The 22,294-nt window shown below is 45.8% G+C and overlaps 1 protein-coding gene across 1 annotated transcript in view; it reads right to left on the minus strand.

The window, feature by feature from the left end:
* The window catches only part of LOC143805878 (cytochrome P450 2G1-like), a 220,013-nt gene extending 198,712 nt beyond the window's left edge, over positions 1-21,301 (minus strand). The window contains exons 1-2 of the mRNA XM_077285619.1: positions 21,055-21,301; positions 17,606-17,768 (exon numbers count right to left, since the gene is read on the minus strand). Coding sequence (XP_077141734.1) covers positions 17,606-17,768; positions 21,055-21,234 — 343 coding nt within the window. The 5' untranslated portion in view covers positions 21,235-21,301. The remainder of the gene's footprint in view (positions 1-17,605; positions 17,769-21,054) is intronic.
* Positions 21,302-22,294: the final 993 nt, after the last annotated feature.

Raw genomic sequence — 22,294 nt, forward strand, 5'->3', positions numbered from 1 at the left:
TGCGCAGATGCTGCATGGAATCAGAACCGATCTGCTTATATACACGTGTAGCTTGTTATGTACTGCAAGGCGGGGCTTATGTGGCTGGGCACTAGAGCTAGACTCGAAAGCCGCCATGTTGGTGAAGCCGTACTAAACCCTCCATCAGCATGCCAAACTCTATGAGCAACCACTCACTACGGCAATATCACTGCATGGTTAGAGACACACTTACTATTACCATGTGTTGTGGAGAATGACCGGTAAATAAAGCGACCGCTCCTTATCTACCTCATGCCGCTGGAAAATACCGGATGCCGGTGTGTGCGCCAGCCGAATCGCATGCAACTGCGCATGTCCGGAAGTCCAGTCTCTTATTCCGCAGTCAAGTAGTCGGTATACATATGTTTTAGGACTGCGCATGTCAGAAATCTACTGTGCCCTAGAGCACGATGGCTGACACCGGCATGCATGTAAGTCTGCGCATGTCCGGAAGTCCGGGTAGTCACACTATGATGCGATCATCAGTATACATGTATTGTGGAACAGCGCATGTCACAGATCTCCTGTGCAGTAGAGCGCGGTGGCTAGCAGCCATCATACCGTAGCCAATGCTGCTTACTACATGCAAACCGCGCACGGGGACTTTTCATTGAAGATATCAGACTCAGCAATCCGGACCCTATCATCATAACATAGCATAGATAGAGAACTGAGATAGAGAAATGAGAGAGTGAGAAAAGTCCTATCCAAATACTGGGATATCCTAACCTTGGATCCCGACTTGGCAAACTGTATAGGCCCTAGGCCTTTGATCACTTACAGAAAGGGGAGGTCTTTGAGAGACAATTTAGTGCACAGCCACTTTAAGAGATCAGTTGGTGGTGGCACATGGCTTGACCGGAGGACATGTGGCTTCTTTAGGTGCGGGGGTTGTGTAAATTGCAAGTATATGAAGCCAGGGAAATTTGTCACGAGTTCCTCCACGGGTGTAAAATACTACATTCGGGATTTTACAAATTGCAAGACTAGTGGGGTAATCTACATAGCCACGTGCCACTGTCCCAAAGATTACGTTGGGAAGACAAAGAGGGAATTCAGGAGACGTGTAGGAGAACATATTGGGGACATCAAGCATAAGAGTGATACGCCAATAGCTAGGCATATGAATGATGTGCACTGTGGCAACACAAATGAAATATCCTTCAGTATCATCGAGATGTATACTCCGAATTTGAGAGGTGGGGACTTTGATAGACTCCTTCTGCAGAAGGAATGTGCATGGATTTACCGTATTGGGTGTTTAGCCCCACGGGGTTTAAATGAATACATTTCATATGCATGCTTTTTGTAACCGGCTACATCCTTTTCTTTTCTGGGTGTCTGTTTTTAGATTTAACTAAGTGGGTACCGACATTGGAGATTTGTTGCTAGTCATGCTACCATTAAAATTCCAGTTATGGAATTATGCAGTATTCATCTGCAAATATATAAGATATCATGGTTTATTAGTCATCTGATGGTGTTTTAAATGTACACTATTTTGTATATACATGTGGGTTTGTTAATTCTGCAATACACCAGCATTACACATGTACAAGGGGGGCTATAGGCGCTTTATGGCTCATTATATATGAGATTCCAAGAACGTATTAAATATTCCACATCATTTTGCTGGGTAACTTAGCAATTCATTTTCATCTGCGTCTCTACTACTCCGGTGTGTTTTTGTTCACCTATCATCAAAACAATAGTAGTTCTGCATAATATTTGAATGCGTCTGTCTAGTGTAATAGGTGTTGCCTTTATAATAAGTAGCAATCAGCAGGCAAATACACCTCGTGCTGACATAACAAATGTGCAGCAGTTCTCTATCTATGCTATGTTATGATGATAGGGTCCGGATTGCTGAGTCTGATATCTTCAATGAAAAGTCCCCGTGCGCGGTTTGCATGTAGTAAGCAGCATTGGCTACGGTATGATGGCTGCTAGCCACCGCGCTCTACTGCACAGGAGATCTGTGACATGCGCTGTTCCACAATACATGTATACTGATGATCGCATCATAGTGTGACTACCCGGACTTCCGGACATGCGCAGACTTACATGCATGCCGGTGTCAGCCATCGTGCTCTAGGGCACAGTAGATTTCTGACATGCGCAGTCCTAAAACATATGTATACCGACTACTTGACTGCGGAATAAGAGACTGGACTTCCGGACATGCGCAGTTGCATGCGATTCGGCTGGCGCACACACCGGCATCCGGTATTTTCCAGCGGCATGAGGTAGATGATAAGGAGCGGTCGCTTTCTTTACCGGTCATTCTCCAAAACACATGGTAATAGTAAGTGTGTCTCTAACCATGCAGTGATATTGCCGTAGTGAGTGGTTGCTCATAGAGTTTGGCATACTGATGGAGGGTTTAGTACGGCTTCACCAACATGGCGGCTTTCGAGTCTAGCTCTAGTGCCCAGCCACATAAGCCCCGCCTTGCAGTACATAACAAGCTACACGTGTATATAAGCAGATCGGTTCTGATTCCATGCAGCATCTGCGTATCTGGGCCTCCTGATGAGCCTTTTGGCGAAACGCGTTGAGGTGTTCAGCTCATCAATATGATAAGTATCGGCTCTTATCCTCTGTAATGAGATATGATGTTCATTATCGGTTATGTCTCAACTTTTTGTCCATTGACCTGTGGAGTTATGTTCCTGCCTGCCTGCCCTGCTTTATGGGATAAACTATATCTCTAATTATACCCCATATTTTGTTTATCCAGGTTGGATTGAGCTTTAGCATATCCATAGGGTCATCCCAGGGTCAGTCATCGTTGAGTGGGGGCGCCATATCCGCTGTACAGTGGGGTGCCAACCTCCACAGCCAGGCAGGGCATCTCTGGACAGGGTACAGAGGTAGCGAGTGGTTGTTTTTTGCACGAGCACATTTTTGTTTTTTGCACCTGTGTTTTCAGTCCGTGTCTCTCACCCTGCCACATGCAGCCCTGCTAAGGGTAGAAAAATAATTCTACATTTACATATATCTACCATCTATCTATGCTGTCTGAATAACAACTTTCCTGTCAGGTATCTATGACAGTGTGTATGGTACACTTTTTGGCATAGGGCGCATGTTAGGAGTTATAGGGTCAGCCGCCGACGAGTGGGGGCGCCAATCTCGCATTTGTGTTTAGGGTGCCAACCTCCGCTGGCAGGCAGTGGTTATGCAGTACCCCAGTCAGGGTTTTTGCTAGAGAGCACGGTTGTGTGTTTTCTGTGTATATCTGTTGTAGTTGTCTCATGGTTTTTAGCTTGTTTAAATAAAGGTACATGTTTTTATCTACTTTATAAACTAAGGGTATAGGTTATTTGCTGTATAGAGACTTGATTATTAACCTAAGCTGTAGCATCAGCACTTGTTTTCTTGAGTGTTGCATTGTTAAAAATAATCTGTTATAGCCCTGGAATTTTGTTACTCATATGCACAGTCATTCTATAGCAAGCAGAACTGGTTGATGACTTTATTAGGCATGGGTGATGGGGGTCGAGTCCATTCAAGGTGTGAAATGGCCTCGCTGGTGGTGGTTTAGGAGTCAGGTGGAAGTTGCAGATAAGTTAAGGTGGACTCATTTTAACTAAGTCTAGTTTCACACTAGTGTTTGTAGCAGCTGCGGAGGGCTGCGGACTTCCTCCGTGAAGCCCCGCCCACGGCCGCACCTCCGCCGCTAGCTCCGCCTATTTCTGCATGCGGCCGGCATGCGACCTGTGTACCTATCTTTAACATTAGGTACGCAGGTCGTGCGGCTGTATGTGGATGCTTCTGCATGCATCGTTTTGACGATGCGGAAAAAAAAGGAAATTGCTACAAGCTGCTAATCAATATACAATGAACAGCGCTCCATCCAGGTGTAAAAATCTTCAAAGTAAGCTTTATTGAGCCATGGTACAGCAGCGACGTTTCGACCACAACATGGTCTTTATCAAGCATGATAAAGACCATGTTGTGGTCGAAACGTCGCTGCTGTACCATGGCTCAATAAAGCTTACTTTGAAGATTTTTACACCTGGATGGAGCGCTGTTCATTGTATATTGATTGGTCTGACGAGATCCAGGACGGTTCCCTGGATGTGGAACGGGCGCCCCAGAAACATGAGTGCTGTCAGCCTTTGCTTTTTTTTGCTACAAGCTGCGTCCTACACTGGTTGCCGCATTGTCAAAACGACGAATGCGGAAGCATCCGCATACAGCGGCATGACCTGCGTACCTAATGTTAAAGATAGATACACAGGCCGCATGCCGGCCGCATGCAGAAATAGGCGGAGCTAGCGGCAGAGGTTCGGCCGTGGGCGGGGCTTCACGGACGAAGACCGCAGCCCTCCGCAGCTGCTACAAACGCTAATGTGAAACCGACCTAATAGAGGATGTAAAACCTCTTGGTGGTGAGCAGGCTCAGCTTTGGTGGCCAGCCTCAAGGACATTCTATTGGTAACATCAATCAGGGGCAGTTAAGCACAGGAGTGAGGATAATAGGGTCATTGGTGCCCTGAAAGTTTACTGGCTCTGCTTGAATGGCAAGCCAGTGCGTGCCGCCCCTTTATGGTTGTCTGTCCTGGTGCTGTATGTCAGACAGCGGGGGATATCGCAGTACTTGTGAATCCCAATGTACTAGCACTCCACCTGACTCCTACTGTGATTAGTTAATCCTGTGATTTGAATAAAAGCTGTGGCCATTTTGACAACCAAAATAATGTGTTTTGCGTATTTATTTTAGTACCTAGTTTTACAGTAGTTATGGTGGTTTTAAGATGGAGTGGGGTCCATCCCATATCCAAAAGTCAAAAGTGCAACACCGCAAAAGCATTCACACACTGCTCCTCAGACTTTCTATGTGCGCAGTGACTGCCTCTAGGCAGAAGATGATGATGGTGGTAGTTGGAGCATTTAACACAGTCATGAAGCAGCCATAACAACTTGAAAGAGAAGTATTTTTAACAAGATACCACACTGTTCGATATGTGGCCTGTATTTGTTAATTTTGTAAAGTAAAATAGTGTACCGAACTAGGGTAACAGACATCAAATAAAGCTGAATGTAGGCCTGAATTTCCACATTTTGTAGGCCACAAATACATCAGACGTCTGACAGCGAGACCACACTGGCAAATATGTGTCTTTTTTTTTTTTATTTCGGAAGCTAAATAGTGCTGTATAGAATTAGAGTATCAGAAAGCAAAAAAAAGGGGTACACCGACCTACAATGAGCAAACTTGGAGCACGCAGATGTATGACGGCTGTAACGGAAATACCACACTGGCAAATATGTGGCCCTTTTTTTTTGGTTTGATATGCAAAATAGTGCTGTATATAATTTGAGTATCACACAGCCACAAAATAAGTACACCGGCCTTCAATGACCAAACTTGGAGCACAGAGATATGAGGCATTCTTCAGTGAATTTAAAACACCAAAAAAAAATAGGGGCGCAAGGGTAGAACACATACAACTATGCTACGTATGCCTGACAAACTATAATTTTTCAACAGGCCTCAGTCTGACAGAACAGACTGTATTTTTTTTTTTTTTGGGGGGGGGGGAATTTTTGGGGAAAAAGAAAAAAAAAAGTATATAGCTAGTAAATAAGTTGCAGCAGCAGCAGGCAGTTATGGAGCTTTGGGAAGGATGCAGTGGGACCAATGGACGCACATACAGTGCCTGCATGCCTTGCACTGATGTGGATATGCTGTGCCCTGCCTCCCTAGTGCTGCAATATCGGGACCCATGAATTAGCCCTAAAAGGGACTTCTCAGGAGTTGTGGATGTAAGAGTTGCAGACCTACACTACCTCTAAGGGCTCATTTCCACTGGCGAGAGACAAATCGGTCCGTAATCTGGACCGAAAAAAGGGATGTAGCGTATGCGATTGTCATGCGAGTGTAATGCGAGTGCAATGCGATTTTTAATCGCACCATCCGTTTTACATCCGTATGACATCCGTATGCAATCCGTTTTATTTCTCTGCAACTATTTTTCTACAGTCATTTACAGGACCATGGACAGTGTTCTAGGCCACAGAATGGTGTTGTATCCGTAAAAAACGGACGGAATACGGATGGTCCGTATTCCGTCCGTTTTTTTTCTCGCACCCATTCACTTGCATTGGCGAGTCTCGTCCGAGACTCGCAGCAAATCGCAGCATGCTGCGATTTTTTTCTCAGTCCGATTTCGGCTGAGAAAAAAAATCGCAAATGAAAAGACACCTATTGAATAACATTGGTCCGAGTTGTCCGTTTTCCTCGCCAGTGGAAATGAGCCCTAAAAATCATGATTCTGACCCTATCTCAGCAGCAGCACTCGCTGAAACAGGAACAGAATGCGGCGAGCAGGGCGGCGCCAGGTCTCATACTCGAGATGATGCTGTACGGCCCAGCCAATCACTGCACGACCACAACAAAGATGGCTGCAGTGTTTCATGGCCTGGCAGACAATCTCTGCACCGTGATTGGGTCTCTAAAATCCACCAAAAAACGTGGGGTGGAGGCTGCAGTTACCGGCGAATAATCAGCGAGTACCCCAATACTCGGGCAAGTAATGAATAGTGGCGAGCACTAGTGATCACGCTTCAAAAGTTTGGCAATTTCAAGACTGCTGCATCCCTCTGCAAGACATCTCACAAGTTTGGACTTTTCAGAGCCCGTCATATCTCTCTTCTGACCCATATTGCCAAAGGAAAGGAAGTTGCCTAATAATTAAGCACACCTTATATAGCTTTTTGATGTCATTACTACAACACCCCTCCTCGTTACAGAGATGCACATCACCTGATTTACTTAATTGGTAGTTGGCTCTCAAGCCTGAACAGCTTGGAGTAGGACAACATGTATAAAAAGTATCATGTGATCAAAATACAACTTGCCTAATAATTCTGCACACAGTGTATAATTAATAGGCAGCAGCAGACAGTAATGGGCCCTTGTAATATATGCAATGATATCTACAGTATATAGCCACATATAGTGCCTGCATGCCTTGCACCAATGTGTATATACGCACATACACTCCCCTGCCTACCTAGCACTGCAATCTATATACTCCTTAGAAGGACTGTTGGTTTAGCTGGATATGTGGATTCAACGATGGTTTACCCACACTAAATAATAAAAGCACAAATCTGACCCTATCTCAGCAGCAGCTCTCCCTACACTGTCTGATTCCGGAGCATTTTGTGCCGAGCGTCCGGTGTCTTATAGAGCTGATGACGCTGTGCGGCCACCCAATCACTGTAATGCCACGAGAAAGATGGCTGCTGCATTACAGTGCATGGCACACAATCCCTACATGTTGATTGGCGCTCTAAAGAGCTTAAACAAAGTCCAGCTCACCATAATCGACATCATTGGAAACACGGAGCCGCTGTGTCAGGGCATGGAGGAATAAAAAAATGAAGAATCCAGCTCAACGAGGTAGTGAAAAAACCTTTTCTTTATTCACTTAGAAAATGTGCTCGGTAGGGTTGAGCGAAACGGATCGTTCATTTTCATAAGTCGCCGACTTTTGGCAAAGTCGGCGTCTCATGAAACCGAGCCGATCCCTGTGTGGGGTCGGCCATGCGGTACGCGACTTTCACGCCAAAGTCGCGTTTCAATGACGCTAAAAGCGCCATTTCTCAGCCAATGAAGGTGGACGCAGAGTGTGGGCAGCGTGATGACATAGATCTCAGTCCCCACCATCTTAGAGAAGGGCATTGCAGTGATTGGCTTGCTTTCTGCGGCATCACAGGGGCTATAAAGGGGCGTTCCCGCCGACCGCCATCTTACTGCTGCTGATCTGAGTGTAGGGAGAGGTTGCTGCAGCTTCTTCGGAAGCAGGGATAGTGATAGGCAGGGTACATAAAGCCACAAACCGCTTGTGCTGTAGCGATTTCCACTGTCCAACACCACCTTTTGATTGCAGGGACAGTGGAAGCTACATTTTTTTTCCCTCAGCGCTGTAGCTCATTGGGCTGCCCTAGGAGGCTCCCTGATTGCTGCGTTGCTTTGTGTGTACGCCGCTGTGCAAACCAACTGCTTTTTTCAAAGCACAAATCCTGTTTTTCCTTCCATTCTGCACAGCTATCTTGTGTGTTTGTCCACACTTTTGTGTGCAGCAGTCCTTTTTACAGCTGCCTGCCATACTTTTCTGAGATAACTGCAGGGAGATAAATATTGGCAAGTCTGCCTCCGTGCCATTGCTGTGTGTGGCATCTCTCTCTCATTGTGTGGCACCGAAAACACTGTGTAATACTTGGCCTTTTTTTTTTTTTTTCTAAATTCTCCCTTTTCCAAAAAAAAAATTAGTGGGAGATAAATATTGTCAAGTCTGCCTCCGTGCCATTGCTGTGTGTGGCATCTCTCTCTCATTGTGTGCCACTGAAAACACTGTGTAATAGTTGGCCTTTTTTTTTTTTTTTTTGGGGTACATTCTCCCTTTTCAAAAAAAAAAAAAAATATTGGGAGATAAATATTGGCAAGTCTGCCTCCGTGCCATTGCTGTGTGTGGCATCTCTCTCTCATTGTGTGCCACTGAAAACACTGTGTAATACTTGGCCATTTTTTTTTGGGGGGGGGTACATTCTCCCTTTTAAAAAAAAAAAAAATTATTGGGAGATAAATATTGGCAAGTCTGCCTCCGTGCCATTGCTGTGTGTGGCATATCTCTCTCATTGTGTGGCACCGAAGACACTGTGTTATACTTGGCCTTTTTTTTTTTTCTTCTAAATTCTCCCTTTTCCAAAAAAAAAATTAGTGGGAGATAAATATTGTCAAGTCTGCCTCCGTGCCAATGCTGTGTGTGGCATCTCTCTCTCATTGTGTGCCACTGAAAACACTGTGTAATAGTTGGCCATTTTTTTTGGGGGGGGTACATTCTCCCTTTTCAAAAAAAAAAAAAAATATTGGGAGATAAATATTGGCAAGTCTGCCTCCGTGCCATTGCTGTGTGTGGCATCTCTCTCATTGTGTGGCACCGAAAACACTGTGTAATACTTGGCCATTTTTTTGGGGGGGGTACATTCTCCCTTTTCAAAAAAAAAAAAATTATTGGGAGATAAATATTGGCAAGTCTGCCTCCGTGCCATTGCTGTGTGTGGCATCTCTCTCTCATTGTGTGCCACTGAAAACACTGTGTAATACTTGGCCATTTTTTTTTGGGAGGGTACATTCTCCCTTTTCAAAAAAAAAAAAAATTATTGGGAGATAAATATTGGCAAGTCTGCCTCCGTGCCATTGCTGTGTGTGGCATCTCTCTCTCATTGTGTGGCACCGAAAACACTGTGTAATACTTGGCCATTTTTTTTTGGGGGGGTACATTCTCCCTTTTCAAAAAAAAAAAATTATTGGGAGATAAATATTGGCAAGTCTGCCTCCGTGCCATTGCTGTGTGTGGCATCTCTCTCTCATTGTGTGGCACCGAAAACACTGTGTAATACTTGGCCATTTTTTTTTTGGGGGGTACATTCTCCCTTTTCAAAAAAAAATAAATTATTGGGAGATAAATATTGGCAAGTCTGCCTCCGTGCCATTGCTGTGTGTGGCATCTCTCTCTCATTGTGTGGCACCGAAAACACTGTGTAATACTTGGCCATTTTTTTTTGGGGGGGTACATTCTCCCTTTTCAAAAAAAAAAAAATTATTGGGAGATAAATATTGGCAAGTCTGCCTCCGTGCCATTGCTGTGTGTGGCATCTCTCTCTCATTGTGTGCCACTGAAAACACTGTGTAATACTTGGCCATTTTTTTTTTTTTTTAGGGTAAATTCTCCCAGAAAAAAAAAAAATAGTGGGAGATTAAGATTGGCATTTCTGCTTGAGTGCTGGGCCTGTGTGTGCCATCTGTCTCAAATTATTGGGCCACAGAAAACCTAGTGTGTAACATTGGGCCTGATTTTCCTTTCAGTGTCAGGCACCTATAAAGGTATATATAAATCCTACAGAAGTTTGAGTTCACCTTATAAGTTGTTTTACAGTAACAAATAGTGTTGCTTTGGTTACGTTTTGCAAGCAATGAGGAAGTCTAGTGGAATAGGTCGTGGCCGTGGGCGGTCATTGTCAGCTGGTAATGATGGTAGTGGTGGTGGAGCATCAGTTGGTCATGGTAAAAGCAGTACAGCACCTAAGTCTCGAGTTGTTGAGCCAGGTTCGTTGTCTGGCTACACAAGGCCTCGAACGCTCTCTTTTCTGGGAGTAGGAAAACCACTTTTGAAGCTTGAGCAGCAGGAACAAGTATTGGCTTTCATTGCTGACTCTGCCTCTAGCTCTTTCGTCTCCTCCTCGGAAAGTGCCAAATGTCAGAGCAGTGCATCGTCAGTGGATGCTCCCGGTCAGGGACAAGTCGCTTCCTTGTCTTCTTCACCCAGAACAAGAGAGAAGGATGCGTCAGGAGACACAACGGGTTACTCCATGGAGCTCTTTACACATACCGTTCCTGGGTTAGACAGTGAAACAGTTAACAGGCCATGTCCATTAGAAGTTGAATCGGACATGGAGTGCACAGATGCACAGCCACAGCCAGATTACTATGCTGTTCCTTTGACTCAGACCAGAACATTGCCCTCGCAGTGTACTGAGGCAGAATCAAACCCAGCGGAGACTATGGTGCCCCGTCACGGACGCTATACCACCGGCTTACACGGTGACACAGACGAAATCGCACACGACATAGAAGAGGAGGTCATAGATGACCCAGTTGTGGACCCCGATTGGCAGCCATTGGGGGAACAGGGTGCAGGCGGCAGTAGTTCTGAAGCGGAGGAGGAGGAGCCGCAGCAGGCATCAACATCACAACAGGTTCCATCTACCGGGCCCGTATCTGGCCAAAAACGCGTGGCAAAACCAAAACCAGTTGGAGGACAGCGTGGCCATCCGGTTAAAGAAGCTCAGTCTGCAATGCCTGAAAAGGTATCCGATAGTAGAAAGAGTGCAGTCTGGCATTTTTTTAAACAACATCCAAATGATCAGCGCAAAGGCATCTGTCAAAAATGTTCAACAACTTTAAGCAGAGGTCAGAATCTTAAAAGTCTAAATACAAGTTGCATGCATAGACATTTATCCACCATGCATTTGCAAGCCTGGACTAACTACCAAACGTCCCTAAAGGTTGCAGCACCCTCGGCCAATGAAGCTAGTCAGCAACGCTACATCCCTTCCCTCCCTGTAAGCCGACCATTTCCCACACCACCTGCAGTATCTGTGCAGCTTTCGTCGCCAGGCCAAAGCAGTCAGGGAATCACCAGGTTAGTAGTAGGAAACACTGCATGTAGGGCACCGGCAAGAATACCATCTCCAACCCTCTCTCACTCACCCATGTCCACTGGCACCACCGCTAGTTCCACGATCTCCAGCTCTCCAGTCCAGCTCACCCTACATGAGACTCTTGTTAGGAAAAGGAAGTACTCATCCTCGCATCCGCGTACACAGGGTTTGAACGCCCACATTGCTAGACTAATCTCATTAGAGATGATGCCCTACCGGTTAGTTGAAAGCGAAGCTTTCAAAGCGCTGATGGACTACGCTGTACCACGCTACGAACTACCCAGTCGGCACTTCTTTTCTAGAAAAGCCATCCCAGCCCTCCAACAGCATGTTAAAGACCGCATCGTCCATGCACTCAGGCAGTCTGTGACTACAAAGGTGCACCTGACAACAGATGCCTGGACCAGTAGGCATGGCCAGGGACGTTACGTGTCCATCACGGCACACTGGGTGAATGTGGTGGATGCAGGGTCCACAGGGGACAGCAATATTGGGACAGTTTTGCCTAGTCCACGGTCAAGGAAAGAGTTGGCTGTAGGCGTTCGCCCCCCCCCCTCCTCCTCTTCCTCCTCCTCATGCAGAAGCGAGAGCTCGTCCACACACCGCAGTCGCACATCCACTCCATCCGCAGCTGCCACTGTTGCACACCAGGTGTGCCATTATGGGACAGCTAGTGGCAAGCGTCAGCAGGCTGTATTGGCAATGAAGTGTTTGGGTGACAACAGACACACCGCGGAAGTTCTGTCCGAGTTCTTGCAGAATGAAACTCAGTCATGGCTGGGCACTGTACATCTTGAGGCAGGCAAGGTTGTGAGTGATAACGGAAGGAATTTCATGGCTGCCATAGCCCTTTCCCAACTGAAACACATTCCTTGCCTGGCTCACACCTTAAACCTGGTGGTGCAGTGCTTCGTGAAAAGTTACCCGGGGTTACCCGACCTGCTCCTCAAAGTGCGCAGACTTTGCTCGCATATCCGCCGTTCGCCCGTACACTCCAGCCGTATGCAGAACTATCAACGTTCTTTGAACCTTCCCCAGCATCGCCTAATCATCGACATTTCAACAAGGTGGAACTCCACACTGCACATGCTTCAGAGACTGTGCGAACAGAGGCGTGCTGTTATGTTTTTGTGGGAGGATACACATACACGGGCAGGCAGTTGGATGGCAGACATGGAGTTGTCAGGTGTGCAGTGGTCGAAGCTACAAGACCTGTGTCAAGTCCTTCAGTGTTTTGAGGAATGCACACGGCTGGTTAGTGCAGACAACACCATAATAAGCATGAGCATCCCCCTAATGCGTCTGCTGATGCAAAGTTTGACGCACATAAAGGAGCAGGCGTCTGCAGCCGAGGAAGAGGAAAGCCTTGATGACAGTCCGCCATTGTCTGGTCAGGGCCGTGTAGAGGACGCGGTAGCGGGCGAAGAGGAGGAGGAGGACGAGGAGGATGATGGGGATGAGTACTTTTTTAATGAGGAAGCTTCTCCTGGGCCAACAGAAATTAGTGGCGTTGCAAGGCCGGGTTCTGTTTTTTTAAGGGAGACAAGTGACGTAGATTTGCCTGTAACTGCCCCTCAAACCAGCACAACCGCAGATTTGCCAACAGGAACTTTGGCCCACATGGCGGATTATGCCTTATGTATCCTCAAAAAGGACCCACGCATTACTAAAATGATGAGCGATGACGATTACTGGTTGGCCTGCATCCTTGACCCTCGCTATAAAGGCAAATTGCAAAATATTATGCCACATGAGAACCTCGAACAAATCTTAGCAACCAAACAAGCTACTCTTGTAGACCGTTTGATTCAGGCATTCCCAGCACACAGTGCGGGTGATGGTTCTCACACAAGCTGCAGGGGGCTACATGGCAGAGGTGTTAGAGGTGCACAGATCAGAAGTGGCGTTGGGCAGAGGGGTTTTCTGACCAGGTTGTGGAGTGATTTCGCAATGACCGCAGACAGGACAGGTACTGCAGCATCTATTCAAAGTGACAGGAGACAACATTTGTCCAGTATGGTTACTAACTATTTTTCAGCCCTTATCGATGTTCTCCCTCAACCGTCATTCCCATTTGATTACTGGGCATCAAAATTAGACACCTGGCCTGAATTGGCAGAATATGCGTTGCAGGAGCTTGCTTGCCCAGCAACTAGTGTGCTATCAGAAAGAGTATTCAGTGCTGCTGGTTCAATATTAACCGAAAAAAGGACTCGTCTGGCTACCCAAAATGTGGATGATCTCACCTTCATTAAAATGAACCACTCCTGGATTTCAAATTATTTTGCCCCACCTTTCCCGGCTGACACCTAGCTTTCCTATAAAAAGGTCTTGCATGTGGACTGGTCTTACTGAGTGTTAAAATCTCTTAATTTGCAGCAGCTGTTTGACCACCATACGACATGTTTACACATCCCCCAATGGGAAAACTCCCCCCACGGGGCCGTGGTCTCGCCACTTGGCGCAAGCACCCGTTAGTTACAGTGCTGTTTGTCAGAAGAGGTGGGTGTGCTCGCTTTTGGTCGACGGCACTGCCACTGGGTCCCTCATAGTACAATGTAGTGTCTCTGGCGGTGGTGGTGCGCACCCAACGTCAGACACACCGTTGTAACATGAGGGGCCCTGGGGCGGTACCGCCGGCCACAAGAGAGTTCCCCCCCCAGCTCAAACTGTGCTCTACCACGTGCCAAATTATGTCGCACAGCTCCACCAATGTTTAGTCTATGCGCTGACATCATTCAATGCCTGGCACTGACAATCAATACCAATTTGTTGACATCTATGATGATAGTTACAGTAGTCTGGGTCAGTGTCCTATATTGACACCAGTAAATACTAATTTACTGCCAAATTACTTTGTCATAAACTCTGCAGATGAGCCCACCCCTGTACCTAAGCATGCCACCCTTTTTTTTATTTATAGTTGTTTTGCGAGACATTAACATCTATTTATTTTTTGGGAGTACTAACTGTGTCAGACACTTCTTGCAATACTCCTCCACTGACCACAATGCTGCCTGGAGTGCCTGCCTGTGTATCCATGTAACTGATTTTAAACTGCCATGCCTGCCTATTGTTTGTTATTTTAGGCCTTTGATAGCCTGTCTGCGGCCCCTACTTGCAATACTCCTCCACTGACCACAATGCTGCCTGGAGTGCCTGCCTGTGTATCCATGTAACCGATTTCAAACTGCCATGACTGCCTACTGTTTGTTATTTTAGGCCTTTGTGAGCCTGTCTGCGGCCCCTACTTGCAATACTCCTCCACTGACCACAATGCTGCCTGCCTGTGTATCCATGTAACCGATTTCAAACTGCCATGACTGCCTACTGTTTGTTATTTTAGGCCTTTGTGAGCCTGTCTGCGGCCCCTACTTGCAATACTCCTCCACTGACCACAATGCTGTCTGCCTGTGTATCCATGTAACCGATTTCAAACTGCCATGACTGCCTACTGTTTGTTATTTTAGGCCTTTGTGAGCCTGTCTGCGGCCCCTACTTGCAATACTCCTCCACTGACCACAATGCTGCCTGCCTGTGTATCCATGTAACTGATTTCAAACTGCCATGACTGCCTACTGTTTGTTATCTTAGGCCTTTGTGAGCCTGTCTGCGGCCCCTACTTGCAATACTCCTCCACTGACCACAATGCTGCCTGGAGTGCCTGCCTGTGTATCCATGTAACCGATTTCAAACTGCCATGACTGCCAACTGTTTGTTATTTTAGGCCTTTGTGAGCCTGTCTGCGGCCCCTACTTGCAATACTCCTCCACTGACCACACCAATGCTGCCCATGTACCCCTGGAACCTATTTAAAAGTTCATAGAGCCTAGTTATATATTTTATTTACTATTAATAAGGCCATGATGGACTACGCTGTACCACGCTACAAGCTAACCAGTCGACACTTCTTTTGCGAGAAAAGCCATCCCAACCCTCCACCAGCATGTAAAAAACCGCATTGTCCATGCACTCTGGCAATCTGTGAGTACAAAGGTGCACCTGACAACAGACGCATGGACCTGTAGGCATGGCCACGGAAGATTACGTGTCCATTACGGCGCAATGGGTTAATGTGTTGGATGCATGGTCCACAGGGGACAGCCTACTAAGTCTGTCTGCAGTCCCTAATTCAAATTGTCCTCCACTGTCTAAATCGGAGCTTCCACCTTCTGGCTTTCGGCCTATAGTATCAGAAATTAAACTGCATTTGGCCTTCAACTTTGGTTACGGCCTACTAACGGTGTCTGCCCCTGCCTGGTGTTTTTCCTCAACTGAATAAAGCTGAGCTTCCACCTTCTGGCTTTCGGCCTATAGTATCAGAAATTAAACTGCATTTGGCCTTCAACTTTGGTTACGGCCTACTAACGGTGTCTGCCCCTGCCTGGTGTTTTTCCTCAACTGAATAAAGCTGAGCTTCAACCTTCTGGCTTTCGGCCTATAGTATCAGATATTAAACTGCATTTGGCCTTCAACTTTGGTTACGGCCTACTAACGGTGTCTGCCCCTGCCTGGTGTTTTTCCTCAACTGAATAAAGCTGAGCTTCAACCTCCTGGCTCTCATTAAGTGCTGTGTTTTCAAAAATTGGTGGTTAGGGCCTACTAACGGTGTCTGCCCCTCCCTGGTGTTTGCCCTCAACTGAATGAAGCTGAGCTTCAACCTTCTGGCTCTCATTAAGTGCTGTGTTTTCAAAAATTGGTGGTTAGGGCCTACTAACGGTGTCTACCCCTCCCTGGTGTTTTTCCTCAACTGAATAAAGCTGAGCTTCAACCTTCTGGCTTTCGGCCTATAGTATCAGAAATTAAACTGCATTTGGCCTTCAACTTTGGTTACGGCCTACTAACGGTGTCTGCCCCTCACTGGTGTTTGTCCTCAACTGAATAAAGCTGAGCTTCATCCTTCTGGCTCTCATGAAGTGCTGTGTTTTCAAAAATTGGTGGTTAGGGCCTACTAACGGTGTCTGCCCCTCCCTGGTGTTTTTCCTCAACTGAATAAAGCTGAGCTTCAACCTTCTGGCTTTTGGCCTAAAGTATCAGATATTAAACTGCATTTTGCCTATTAGTGTGTTTGGGCCCTTAAAACAGTGTCTGCTGCTCCTGGGTTTGCTACTCCACTGAACAAAGCAATGCCGCCTGTTTAGTCCTGTTACCAATTTTGAACTGCATTTAGCCTACTTTATTCTTTGGCCCTATATCTGTTTCCTCCTCATCCTGCCCATTGCCCAGCCACTGCTAGATGAGTCTGCTGGTACATTGACCTAGACCACTACATTCCCCTTGCACTCTACACAGCCAGAATCTGACCCTGCTGAAAGTAAGGTTCCCCTTCCCGCATGTTATACCACCTTACACAGGGACAAAGAGGAAGGTGCAGATGAAAGTGCAGGTTCCTTCATCAGGTGGGGGGGGGCATACTCATTGGCGACGTCACTGGCACAGGGCCCCTCAGAGTACGCAAAAGTGTCGCTGCTGGTGGGAGGCGCCCCCGCCGTGCAAACACACCGCTGTACTTTGAGGGGCCCTGTGCCAGTGCCAATGCGAACAAGTGTGCCCCCCTGCTTGCTCAGGATCACAGCACTTGCAACGTTGAAATACTTTCCTCTCCCTGCTCCACCGCCGTGACGTAGTCCACGATTCCTGGGCCCACTAAAACCTTGAACCAGCCCTACCCCCCACAAATTTGCCAAATGACCCCCAAGTTCCATTGAACAACTATTATTATAAAGTTAATTAAGATTGACAAGCTTCAGAAACAAGAATGGATGTTTTTGGCATTAAAATGGGCACTGCAGGTGTTTTCCTGGCCTCCACTCACTGCCGACTATGCTTCCCCATTGACTTGCATTGGGTTTCGTGTTTCGGTCGATCCCCGACTTTTAGCAATAATCGGCCGACTGCACTCGACTCGACTCTGGACAAAGTCGGGTTTCACAAAACCCGACTCGATCTTAAAAAAATGAAAGTCGCTCAACCCTAGTGCTCGGTAGATGATGAATATCATGAATAAGGGTGCTTGATCACCAGAAACGCGTTCATATCGTATTTTACTCCTTGTTATTGGTGATGTTTTTATCCTCCACCGAGCACATTTTCTAATTGAATAAAGAAACGTTTTTTTCACTACCTCGCTAAGCTGGATTCTTCATTTTTTTTTCATCTCTCTAAAGAGCGCCTAAAATGCAGAATGGAGACCCTAACTCCCGCCAAATAATCCCGGAAATGCTCTGTGCTCGCCGAGTACCACAAGTATAGCGATGCTTGGGCGAGTATCGAGCATTACCGAGTAAGCTCGCTCATCACTAATAACCACCATTAGCAACAAATTTATTCCCAGTAAACTTACCTCCATTGCAAAGCATACGCTCTAAAACTGGTGAACTGGGTCGATTAGTAAAAGCATCTCCCAATTCAACTAGTGCCTCCTTTACCGTCGGGTATCCAGTCAGAATCAGCGTAGGTGCTGAGCCAAAGTAGAAAGTATAAATGGGGCCAAACTTCTCAGCCAACTGTGAAAGTAAGTATCAGAGACATTTTTAGAGGATAACTTTTTTATTTTACTATTGCATACTTTAGCATTGTGCATAGTAAAATTAGTTGTCTCATGTTTGTAAAGCTATGTTCACATTTGCGTTGTTGTGTGCTGCGTCGGCGACGCAACGCACAACGCATGCACAACGCATGCATAACGCAGCATTTTGTGACGCATGCGTTAATTTTTTTAACGCAAAAAAATTGCTACAGGCAGCGTTCTCTGCGCCCTGACAGTTGCGCCAAAAATGATGCATGCGTCACAAAACGCGAGACAACGCATGTCCATGCGCCCCCATGTTAAATATAGGGGCGCGTGAGGCATGCGTCGCCGCAGCTGTGCCCGACGCAACGCAAGTGTGAACGTAGCCTAAATGGTTAAAATGCACAAACACTTGAGTCTAACGTCAGGGTGGTGCATTGTTGGGGGTTGCAGTGAAAATTGAAATATTTTGTGGGATTTCCACTGAGGACACCTGTCTATAGACTATCATGATGCAAGGTTATGGACATGTTTTTCAAGAACTTTTTTTTACAGTTGGCCAAATAACAATGTTAGACTTAGGGTATGTTTCCACGTTCAGGAAACGCTGCGTTTTTGCCGCGAAAACGCATGCGTGGTGCGTTTTTTCGAAACGCAGCATGTTGCTACTATGAGCAAAACACGCAGGTACACCGCAGGTGACCTGCCAGTGACCTCAGGTGCAGTTTTGGTCAGGATTTTACCTGCATAAAATCCTGAACAAAGCCTGAAGCAAAACTGAACGTGGAAACATACCCTAAGGGTATAGCTCCACGTTCAGGATTGCATCAGGATTTGGTCAGGATTTTCCATCAGTATTTGTAAGCCAAAACCAGGAGTGGGTGATAAATACAGAAGTAGAGCATATGTTTCTATTATACTTTTCCTCTGATTGTTCCACTCCTGGTTTTGGCTTACAAATACTGATGGAAAATCCTGACCAAATCCTGATGCAATCCTGAACGTGGAGCTATACCCGTAGGGTATGTTTCCACGGTCAGGAAACGCTGCTTTTTTGACGCTGCACAGAGCTGCAGCGTCAAAAAAGCAGCGTCCAGATGTTCCAGCATAGTGGTGGGGATTTTATGAAATCCCGTCTCCACTATGCGTGGAAACCCGCACGCGGCAGCCCTGCGACTCCGGACATGCTGCGCGTCTTTTCAGATCGCAGCATGCCCGTACACCTTGCGGGGACGCAGCGTCCCCGCAAGGCATATCACAGGGCCCTATGGGAGCAAGCGATCATCCCGGATGTGAAGAGTTAACACATCCGGCATGAAAACGCAGCGTTTCCTGAACGTGGAAACATACCCTTAGGGTATGTTTCCACGTTCAGGATGGCCGGCGGTATCGCCGCAGCGGCGAAGCCGCTCGGCGCTAAGCCCCGCCCCCTTTCTGGGACGCGATCATGCCGGATGTGTTAACTCTTCACATCCGGGATGATCGCTCTCTCCCATAGGGCCCTGTGATATGCCTTGCGGGGACGCTGCGTCCCCGCAAGGTGTACGGACATGCTGCGATCTGAAAAGACGCGCAGCATGTCCGGAGTCGCAGGGCCGCCGCGTGCGGGTTTCCACGCATAGTGGAGACGGGATTTCATAAAATCCCCTCCACTATGCAGGAACATCTGGACGCTGCGTGTTTGACGCTGCAGCTCTGCGCAGCGTCAAACAAGCAGCGTTTCCTGACCGTGGAAACATACCCTTAGTGGCCAACATCGTATACTACAAAAAAACATCCTGCACAGTTCCACAAAAGCAATGTCACAATACCTGAGGCTGGTTTCACACTTGCGTTTTTGTCTGCAGCGTTTTTTGCACAAAAAAACGCATGCGTTTTCCCCCTATATTTAACATTGAAAACGCATGCGTTTTTTTGTACGCGTTTGGTCGCGTTTTCGAATGCATGCGTTTTTTGTCTGCATGCGTTCATTTTCAGAAATGCAACCTGCAGTATTTTCTTGCGCGTTTTTTTTGCCGCGAAAAAACGCATGCTGTCTATGTAAACGCATGCGTTTTTAAGCACATGCGTTTGCGTTAAAAACGCATGCGTTTTTATAGGAAAAAAACAAAACACACTGAAAAGCCACCCACCACCATCAAGGTGATAAAGGGATCCAAACCCTAACCCTAACTCTACCCCTAACCTCACCCCTAACCGTTTAATGAACATTTTCTGACAGTCATAGTGCCACGTATTTAAGTGCCACGTATCACGTATTTCAGTGCCACATATTTAAGTGCCACGTATTTCAGTGCCACGTATTTCAGTGCCACGTATTTAGTATTTAAGTGCCACGTATTTAAGTGCCACGTATTTATGTGCCACGTATCACGTATTTCAGTGCCACATATTTAAGTGCCACGTATTTAAGTGCCACGTATCACGTATTTCAGTGCCACGTATATCAGTGCCACGTATTTCAGTGCCACGTATTTCAGTGCCACTTATTTAGTATTTCAGTGCCACGTATTTCAGTGCCACGTATTTCAGTGCCACGTATTTAGTATTTAAGTGCCACGTATTTAATTGCCACGTATCACATATTTCAGTGCCACATGTTTTAGTGCCACATATTTCAGTTGCACGTATTTCAGTGCCACGTATTTCAGTGCCACGTATTTCAGTGCCACGTATTTCAGTCACGTTTAGGGTTAGGGGTAGGGGTAGGGTTAGGGTTTTCTTGTTTTTTCTTGTGTTTTCTTCTGTTTTTCTATAGAAACGCATGCGTTTTACCGCGTTTCCATGCGTTTTTCACACATGCGTTTTTTTAAAAACGCATGCAGATAAAAACGGAAGTGTGAAACCAGCCTAAGTTGACACTGTGTTACAGTGACTAAAGCCACATTATATACTTAAAATAATGTAACAACATTGCTATAAATGTAAGATTTATGGTAGTCATAAGCCTCAAATGCAAAATCATCTGTGGCTCCCAGCTCAGCAGATGTGACTGATGGTCCTACCAGACAGGTTGGCAGTAATATTCTTGGTATAGAGCTATTAGTTGGTCTTTTTATAGTGGTGTTGGTCTACTATGTATGTATGTGCAATAGATCCATCTGAAATGGTATCAGATTGATATATGACTAGGTAACACCACTGAATAAATGGATGTCTAATATGTTATAGTGTCCATGCCAGCAGTAATTTCTACATCTACCTATAGGTTATGGTGATTATCATATTGCAACCTCACATGACAAACTGTAAGAAGAAGCTGATACTTGGAACAAACTTACCTTTTTTAAGCATTCCACCATTCCCCCAGACCCGATCAGGAGAAAGTTGCCCAAAATTGGCAATGGGAGAGGTCCAGGTGGCATCCTTCTCCTCTTCCATAAATGTTTATAGAAAAATAAGGTGATCATAAAAGTAATGACACCGACCAAGATGATCAAGGCATTCTGCTGGTCAAACATGTCTCCATGCAATTACTTGCATCTACTTAGTGCTCTCTCTATTTGTTCTGTATGTGCTGATATTTTGGATACAGTGAGGTTACATTGGATCATCCCCAAATATTGTGTGAACGTTTCCTGGGGCTGTGCTTTGCAGCTGGCTCTGATTTTGCAGAACCTGCATAATGATTACATCTTCCAAAACAAAGTAATAAACAGAGCAAGAGCAAACATGATAGTTTGGAATTTCATGATGAAATGATTAGTGATGTGGTTGAGCCAGGCATGCTGGGGAACTGTCCTGGGTCTTTTTCTGTCTTCCAACTTGACCAGAGCTCTGGCATATTTTTTGTAAATGTATAATATTTTCTAGAGTATATTCCACAATTGTCCATTACAATAGTATCATATAAAGTAAATATTGTATTTTTTATTTAGTATAAATTTTGGTCCAGACTTATTTAACGACTCAGAATTCAAGAATGCACAAAGTTCATGAGTTTTCCTATTTTTATGTTGTACGGTAGAGGAGTCTGTGCCTTGCTGTGTTCTGTACTTGAAGATCCCACATATTTCGCTTCCCCGGGCAAATTTAATCCTAACCATTTCTTGGATTCTGAGGGAAACTTTAAAAGAAATGAGGCCTTTGTACCCTTTTCTTTAGGTAAATATGCACAAGGCAGAATTTCTATGGTTTCTAAAACCCCATCCTTACATTAAAAATTAAAATTCAGCATGAACACACGATCATGCGTCAGACTTTCAATTCTTAGGATGTTCACGTTCTTGCTGAAAAGTAAAAACAGTACTACATATTTCTTGCTTTCCATGCAGAATTGGCAAGATTTTCTTACTAAATGTTTTTCTGACTTATTAAATGGAAAAATGGCAGCATGCAAATTAGCAGACATATGGAGTATGCAAAAACAAGGGTACGGGGCATTGGAAGAATTATAAGTCATATCCATTTTAATTCAATTTGATCCACCAATCTGTTTCAGTCAGTGTGAGGGACCCGCCATTACCAGCTCTTACTTCAGCTGGATGTACATCCTCAGACGCACATTCAGCTGGAGTATAT

Source organism: Ranitomeya variabilis, chromosome 2, assembly GCF_051348905.1.
Source record: "Ranitomeya variabilis isolate aRanVar5 chromosome 2, aRanVar5.hap1, whole genome shotgun sequence".
Lineage (NCBI taxonomy): Eukaryota > Metazoa > Chordata > Amphibia > Anura > Dendrobatidae > Ranitomeya > Ranitomeya variabilis.